An 8,905-nucleotide genomic window follows, 5' to 3' on the forward strand; every position below is an offset into this window, starting at 1 on the left:
CCCCCCGTGCTCAGCGGTGAACCTGGAAGTACACTAGAAGTACTTCTGGCCCACTTCTGGGTCCACCTGGGAGTGCGCAGCCCCCCCCCCTTCCCCCATGCTTCTGTGAGACACTCCACGTGCCCCAGCATCATAGCTTTCACAAGCCCCTGCTACCTAGAGGGATGTAGAAAAAAACATTTAAAGCTGTCTCTAAGTCTGAATCTCCAAATCTCTCCGAATCAATTCACAGGGTTCCAATTCGATTTGGAGAGATTAAAGGGTCCTCTGATTCGATTAGGATTCAGAGATTTGGCCACTGAATCAGGCCAAATCTCCGCCAAATCGAATCAGGGACTGAGGCTTCGTACAGCCCTACTAGACATGTCTGAAAAAAGAAACCTCACAAGAAACCTGCTTATGTCACATTAAGAGTAGTTACAATGTTTACTTGACTAGAAAATTATACTGATTGTAAATGACACCCCCCCCCATACTGGATTCTATACATGGAAAACATATACTTTTGTTATAATTTTCCAGGTACAGAATCTAATTATAAGAGGTTTGCATTGAATTTATCCCCCTCCCACTGATACAGCAGGGAAAATAAATCTGAGGGATCAGGTAGCCCTTTGGTTTCTGGCTCCCCACAACTTTTTCCCCTGGCAGCCCCTTCTCCCTCTCCTTCCTGTCAGACCCTGCTCTCCCTGAGCACATGAAAGTGAAAGGCGAATTTAAAAACAATAACCTTGAAATTAAACATGGCCATAGCAATTTACATAATTACCTATGCACTTAGTTTATCCAGAATTGTGCATGTTAATAAAAAAAAAAAAGTTAACTCCTGCAACATTTTAGTACAAGTACTCAATAAACACATTTTTTTGAGCAGCACTTTGGTACCTACTTACATTTAGTTCAAACTATGCATGACAGTCTCACAGAGGGCTGACCTCCCCTGAAAATGTATACAGATTATTCTTGGACACTCTTATTCCAGAAAAAACTGTGATTTACTCCCTGAGCACAGGGTGGGAGCAACAAGCAAAGTCCAAAAGCATCGGAAATAGCCATGGTAGAAAATAGGCATAGCTACACCTAGATCATCCCTGACCAATGGCTGTCCAATCTCTTGTTGAACACCTCCAATGAGGGAGAACTTCCCCTGGCAGTTTATTCCACTGCCTCACTATTCAAACAGTGAAGACTTTTTTTCCCCAGATAGCCAATCTAAACTTATTTTATGGCAACTTCAAGCTACTGGTCCACATCTTCCTCTCTACAACAAGAGAGAAAAAAGGCTTTCAAATGAAACCAGCTTCATTCTGTATGTTGTAAGTCTTTCTGTTAGGCCTCTGCCAGATGTGCAGGTAAAGGTATCATAGCATCTGATGTGCAATCCACACAATCACACCTCCTGCAATGCTTCACATGTATGGTAGAAATTGTGAATGTGGAATTGAGAATCAGATTCCAACATACTTTATGGCCAGTGCCAGGAAACCCCAGGAGCATGATCCCAGGCTCTCCCTGTACTAGCAAATAGTAAGTTTCTGTGGTTAGGAGCCCTGTCACTGTGACCGCCCAGCCACCAGGGCACATGGCACAACACCCCCCACCCCACCAGGAACCCAGATCAGCTGATGGGACTTCCAGCCATGGGAGCACATTGGGTGCCCCTAGAGCTGGGAGCCCTGTTGGCTGATGGCGTTCCTAGCCACAGGGTGCACCTGGTCAGATGTTCAATTAATGTTGCCACAGGAATCAGCCACATTTATTTTGTGTAATAATTTTGTGGCTTATTCCTTTTTTTATGATGCCATTAATTGCTTGAACGTGTGGATGGGTTACAAGTCAAGATGCGATTAACTGGTTAATCACATCTTACATGTAAAATGTCACAGCGTCCAGAGGCCTGCATTCCCCTTATGAATTATGCCTACCCAAAGTAGAATGGCCCCGATTTTGATACATTATACTAAGAGCAAATTTAACCAGGTGCCTGCAGAAATTAATATGCACAAACCTCCTCCCAAACCATACCCAGTGCTGGCCAGCGATAGTGCTCTTAAAGGCTGTTGCAGCATACACAAGCGAGAGGGGGAAAAGAGGTATAGTTGATACATATAACCCGTTAAGATAGGAGAGATATTCTTTTTATTAGGATATGACAGGAGAGATACTAATACCTGATTGTTTAAAATCTCTATATGCGTTCTACATTTGGCAAAACTCTGATTATGATTAATTTCACTAACTCCTCAGCATGGTCTATTTAACACTGCCCATTGTGGGCCTTTCGCATGTATAGATAGAAATTAAAAACATAATTAGCTAAAGACATTATAAAATTAAAAGAAAATTGGTAGGACACTATCTGAAACTACTCTTAATTGAGAAAAAACAATGTGGTACTCTTTAAAATGTGTGAATAAAATTTCCTAAGACATACTTGAGCATAAATTATTTAACAGGATTTCTAGTTGTAGCACCATATAGTGTATCCTTAATACTACCAATTTATGTCCTGCAAACTTTAAAAAGAAATAACATTTATAAAAATTGATATCAACATGATCTCAGTCCTCATAAACTCTTTCAACAAAACCCAGAATTAAAACAGCATCCCTGCTCTTAAGACTTGTTAAAATGGACACTAAAAATCAGTGCAAATCTTCTATTAATTAAAAAGAATAATGGCTGAGGCCCAAAATGTACAGGGTGTCCCAAAAGTCAGAAGCCATAGTAATATAAGATATAAGGCTATCTGGCTCCTGACTTTTGGAACACCCTGCATTGCTAAGCAGTATAAAGTGGGAAAACATAGAAATATATTAATACAATTTGGAATGAAATAAACAAAACATAATAGAACTTTTTCTCATCTTTGGTCAGTATTTACTACAATCTTGTTACAGAACGCTTAGATTGAAAAAAAAAATGCCTACCCAGCACATTATGTTGTACCAAGTAGCAAAAGAGATATTTTTGAAGCTAAAACGAAAATAAAATCTAATTACTAATAATATCTGATTTCATATTATTCAACATCACCCCCACCTTTTCAGAATGCCAGGATTCATGTATTGTCAAGTCATACACTGATGATGGTCACATGATTTACACTGGAATTTAATCTGTGGCTCTCATTATTTTTAAACAACTTGATTACCTTCATGATCAAAACATTCATATCTTTACATTTTGCTCAAGTTCCTGAGTTAATGAATGACTTTAGGCTTTGTTTTGCCCTGTAATTTTTGGAACTAGAAGACAGGTCTCCTAGATTATATTACTGATTCTGACAAACTGAATGATCTTGTGCAAGTCATTTAGTCTCTCGAGGTAATATAACCTGGTTCCAAGGTCCCATTCTACTAGGGTGATTTCACAATTTATGTATACCCACCTGTAAAACACATATAACAATAACTGCATACATCATGGGGGACAGGGGTTGAGGCTTGATACATTAGAAAAGAAAGGTGATGTTCAGGCAAGAAGCAGAAGTACTATAGTAATAACTATCATCATATGATATAAATTGGTTACTACTACAGAAAAATGAACTGTGGAGTTTCTCTGTGCTAGTTTCAATGGATACATTTCTCATCCAACATGTAAAAACAAATGAAAACCCAAAATCTTTAAGATTCAAGAAACTAATACACTTTTTTTAATGCCTACCTGAGATGACAATAAGTTGCAGTCAATGTGTAGTCCTTTTCCAGTTTTGTATCTATGAAGCAGACCAGCCATGATTGCACCACATGTGTACAGGCCTGTAGCAAGATCCGTCATGGCGACTCCTGGTCTGACTGGATCACCACTCTAGTAAGAGAAAGAAAAACAGAACGAGGAAGAATTAATCTTTTGTTGCTTTTTCATATAAGACTGGTTTACAAATGCAATGAAAAAACCATGGTCAGAAACTAGAGCAGTTTCTGGAATGAAGTCAGATGAAAAGCCTGCCACTGAAAACCCCCAAAGCCTCTGTAGATAAACTGTTCTTAACAGGGAACCTGGTTTTCTCTGATAAAAAATCCCCAGTTTTTGGATTAAAAATAGTAACCTAAAATCCACATTTTTCCATTATTAAAATGAAACACCACTAATACATATCTATAAATTGGGGATTTTTTAATCGGAGAAAACCAGGATCCCTGTTAATAAGATCCCTGTTAATAAGAACAGTTTATCTACAGAGGCTTTGTGGGTTTTCAGTGGCAGGCTTTTCATCTGACTTAGTTCAAGAAGCTGCTCTAGTTTCTGAATTGCATTTGTAAACCAGCCTTATACGAAATAGCAACAAAATATTAATATAATATCTATATATTAGTGGTGTTTCATTTTAATCATGGACTAGATTGTATTAGCTTGTGCTCCTTTTCAGGGTTCTTAGCTAGTAAGCACAAACACATGAAAACTTGCTCCCTTCCTGGAGCACATAGAAGGGCAGCATATCCAGGCACAGCAACATTGTTAAAGTAGAGCATTTCACTCAGCATAGAAATAAGGAAACACAATAGTTATCAAAAAAGATCTTTATTATTATCTGGATACAGTTTTATCCAGTGGATACAGTGCTTGGAGTTTTGAAAGTGTGTATTAGCATAGTCATCATCATTGTTGTGGTTGTTGCTGCCATTTATAATAATTTTAATATATAATATATATAATTATAATTTTTATCCTCGAGAATTTAAGCTCAAATTTACGTGAAAGTATTTCCAAACATTCAGCATGCAGTGCTATGGTATTTCAACAAATAGGCAATTTTCACTGACAACCTTCAGGAGTTTTTCAAATGCAAATATTTTCTGTGGATTAAAATATTTTGAAAAGTGACATGCAAAATACATGATCTTGTCTCCTTTTCATTACTTTTTTCCATCTCCTTTTGTACCACCAAATGGGATGCTGCTCTCTATCTTTGATATATTTTGACCTTTGCTTTTCTAGATCTTGTGTTCCTTTTACCAATACAGTAATACTTTGCTTAACGAATCCTCTGGAAGCAAAGCTCCTTTATAACGAAGTTGGCTGGCAATGAGCTCCCTGCAGGCTGGCAGAGTTCCAGCCTACAGGGAACTGGGAGGAAGCAGAAGAAGGTGGTGAGACAGGGTTCACCATGTGCACATACAGTACATGCACGTGGCCCAAGGTAGCCTTGAGAGCAGCTCTGGCAGGTAAGTCGGGGGGTGTGGAGAGGGGGATTGAGGCCCCTGTAGGGAGGGAGCTGGGTAGGGCTGGGGCTGCTGTCCAGCCAGGGGGTGCTTGGGGCTCAGGGCCGCAACGCATGGCTCCAGGACCCTGCTGCTCCGGGTCGTGCCCACCAGGCTGCAGAGGTTTGGGGGCAGGGAAGCAGGAAGGCAGGGAACAGTGGGGCTGCACAGAGAACCTGATAACCCTTGCTTGCCCCACACTGCCCTGGCCACGTGCCTCCTGCACATGGAGCTGCAGTGAGGAAAGCAGCACAGAGCTGTGCTCCTCAAAGCAAAGGCAGGGGCAGGGGGCATGTTGCCAGGGCAGCGCAGGGCGAGGAGCAGCGAGCTGCCACCGTTCCCTGCCGTCCTGCTTCCCTCCCCCAGATGCCTCTGCAGCCCGGTGAGCATGACCCAGTGCGGCTGGGAACAGCGGGGCTGCAGAGAAGGTGCTCCCCGTTTCGTCGCCAGGGCAGTGCAAGGCAAATGCCCTCTGTGCATGCCACTGCTTGCAGCGTGGAGCTCACAGCCTCTCTGCACAGCCCCGCTGTTCCCAGTTGTGCCGGGTCATGCCCACGGAGCTGCAGAGGTCCAGGGGAGGAAGCAGGGTGGAGTGATAAGAGGTGAACTCCTGGGGTTTTAACTATAGATTTCCTATCTTAATAACAAGAGTGGCTGACTGAGTTTGCTGTTCAGTTTTGGATTCTCTGTAATGGTAAAATCTCTTTATTCTGGAACATGAAATTAACAGTTTAGACTGACTTCTTTTTAGGTCAATTCCTGCATCAGAACCATAGAATCATAGAAAATTAAGGTTGGAAGGGGCCTCAGGAGGTCATCTAGTCCAACCCCCTGGTCAGAGCAGGACCATCCCCAACTATATCATCCTAGCTAGGGCTTTGTCTAGCCAGGTCTTAAAAACCTCCAAGGACGGAACTTCCACCATCTCTCTGGGTGCCCTTATGTACTACCCTCCTCATAAGAAAGTTTTTCATAATATCTAAAATAAAACTTTCCTTGCCGCAACTTGAGACCATTGCTCCTTGTTCTGTCATCTGCCACCACTGAGAACAGTCTAACTCCATCCTCTTTGGAACCACCCTTCAGGTAGTTGAAGCCTGTTATTAAATGCCCCCCCAGTCTACTCTTCTCCAGACTAAATAAACCCATTTCCCTCAGCCTTTTCTCATAAGTCATGTGTCCCAGCCCCCTAACTATTTTTGTTGCCCTCCACTGGACTCTCTCTGATTTGTCCACATCCCTTCTGTAGTGGAGCCTCAAAACTGAACACTACTCCAGATGTGGTCTCACCAGTGCCAAATAGAGGGGAATAATCACTTCCCTCAATCTGCTGGCCACAGTCCTAGTAATGCAGCCCAGTATGTTGTTAGCCTTCCTTGCAACAAGAGCACACCATTGGCTCATATTCAGCTTACTGTTCACTGCAACCCCAAGGTCTTTTTCTGCAGAGCTGCTGCTTAGCAAATCAGTCCCCAATCTGTCCTGGTGTCCCCCAATCATGGGATTATTGGGGTCCTAATTGGGGTCCTAACTGCAGGACTTTGCACTTCCCATTATTGGATTTCTTTTGCTCCAATCCTCCAATTTGTCTAGGTCTCTGAATCCTAGCCCTACCCTTCAGCATTCATCTACTCTTCCACCCAAAATGCTAGACTTTAACACACAATTTCCAAATAAACATTCATCTCCAGATGAATAAAATGTCCAGAATGTTATTAAACTGGTTGGGCTTCAAAGTTCTGAGAATGTGTTAACACAGTTTTAAAATTAAATGATTCTTAGGTGCCTGACGATCCTATGATAATGCCCCCCAAATTCATTCTAATATGTTTACACCATTCATTAATTAAAATCTCCGGCAGTAATTCCCAAAGCACATTCAAAGACCTTTTTATCAGAAGTTTTGGTATATTAACACTGCACAATATAGCCACAGTGATTTTCTGTGGATACAGTACTGCATAACAGATGCTGAACACATCTCTCCCATGCCTTCTGTTCAATAGTGTTTTTATCTTGAGGATGCAAACATTTATAGCTTATCTAAGGCTGATCCAGATGGCCTCTCTTTTCAAATGGTGATAATTACTGAGTTAACTGGCAATCAATTATCTTAAGGTAAAGAAGTCCTGTGTAAAAATATCTTTAATGGTTATCATGAACTACTTCCCTCCAAAACCACCAGGGTCTTCACTTTTAGTTCTTAACACAAGATCCAAGAGTGAAAAATCTGGTCAAAATTGGACTTCAGAGAACCAGAATTACAAGCTGCAAGTCATATTCCCTTCTGGATTATCATTCTCTGATGTGTCAACAGAAAATTTAGTCTGATTCATGTATCACATACCCTGCTATTTTGATTTTACTTTAGTTTTTTTTCCAAATGTTTTGGCCACAGATCAAAGCTACATAGGGTAGCTTGATAACTATATGACCATACCAGATGCAGGGACTTTTGCCTTTATTATTTACCTATGGACTTATTCAATTCCCACTATTATCAATAGGAGTTTTATTGGACTCATCAGACCCAAACAAGGGTACCACACATTTATATTTTGATGCAGACTCCTGCCATGAAAAAAATCTACATTATCGTAAGAGTTCACATAACCAAACATGAGAAAGGCAAAAGAAAAATAAATCCTTTTGTTTTACATCATCTGTTTCATATTGTTTTATCCTGCTCTAGGAATTACTTTAGTTTAAATATTTTCCTACTTTTTGCTCATTTTATATACATAGCTTATGGTACACTACAAATAAAATCCTTTAGAATGAAGCAAAGCTCTTTCCACTTACCTGTGCAGTGACTGAAAGGCTTTTCCATGGATTTTTTTCTCATTTTGGTACATTTTAAAATCCCATGCAGATCTGTTACTTGCACATACATTACACTGTCCTTATAACAGTGACATTTATTTTAAACTAACAAATTATCATTAGTACTCAATTGTAATGTATGCATGAACTGTCATTTTAAAACCACTCTGACAATCAATTTTAAATGGTCTTTCATTGCAAGAGCCAGCCACAAACATCCTACTATGGGTGAATTTCATTCCAAAGCACAAAATCTATAGACCACTTACATCTCCAAAACATAACTTATATAAAGCTCAGAGTATGGGCCTTATTACACATTGCACTTTGCATGCACTAATTTTAATTGGTGTTAAAATTACCTCATGCTTTGAGCAGTCACAGGTTAAGGGTTAATATGCCCAGTAACTTGCACTGCTCTGATCTGCCATTAGGGCTGGCAAGCAGATGCGGGACAACGAGACAAGTTGGCTCTCTGCCTCCGAACTTCACCTGCTGCCAGAGGCAGGGCCCTTTGGATCTGTGGCCCAGACTGTGGGCAGCTGGGCCTGTGAGGGTCCCAACCGGGCTGCCAGCCCATACCTGTCCTGACTGGGTCCCCACTGCTGCCCATACCCCCAGATCTAGCCCACTGCCCACCCAACCACCAGCCAAAAATCAAACCAGCCACTGTTCCCCTGTTCCCCCTGCCCCTAGGGCTCCCTTCCTGCCCCTCAGGACACCCCCCCCTGTCCCCTGACCCTTGTGGCTCACCCCCACCTCCCATGTCCCCTGGCTAACCTGTACTGCCAGTGCTGTCCCAGGGGAGCAGGCAGGGAAGGGAAACCCGCCTGTCACACCACCACTGCCACTGCTGGGCCAATACTGCCCTGGGG

General features: G+C 41.7%; 1 protein-coding gene across 1 annotated transcript in view; it reads right to left on the bottom strand.

The window, feature by feature from the left end:
- SUGCT (succinyl-CoA:glutarate-CoA transferase) overlaps positions 1 to 8,905 on the bottom strand; it is a 542,264-nt gene that overhangs the window by 446,695 nt on the left and 86,664 nt on the right. The window contains exon 8 of the mRNA XM_025200042.1: positions 3,670 to 3,813. Within this exon, the coding sequence (XP_025055827.1) occupies positions 3,670 to 3,813 (144 nt within the window). The remainder of the gene's footprint in view (positions 1 to 3,669; positions 3,814 to 8,905) is intronic.

The sequence above is a fragment of the Alligator sinensis genome, unplaced genomic scaffold (assembly GCF_000455745.1).
Source record: "Alligator sinensis unplaced genomic scaffold, ASM45574v1 scaffold254_1, whole genome shotgun sequence".
Classification (NCBI taxonomy): Eukaryota; Metazoa; Chordata; order Crocodylia; family Alligatoridae; genus Alligator; species Alligator sinensis.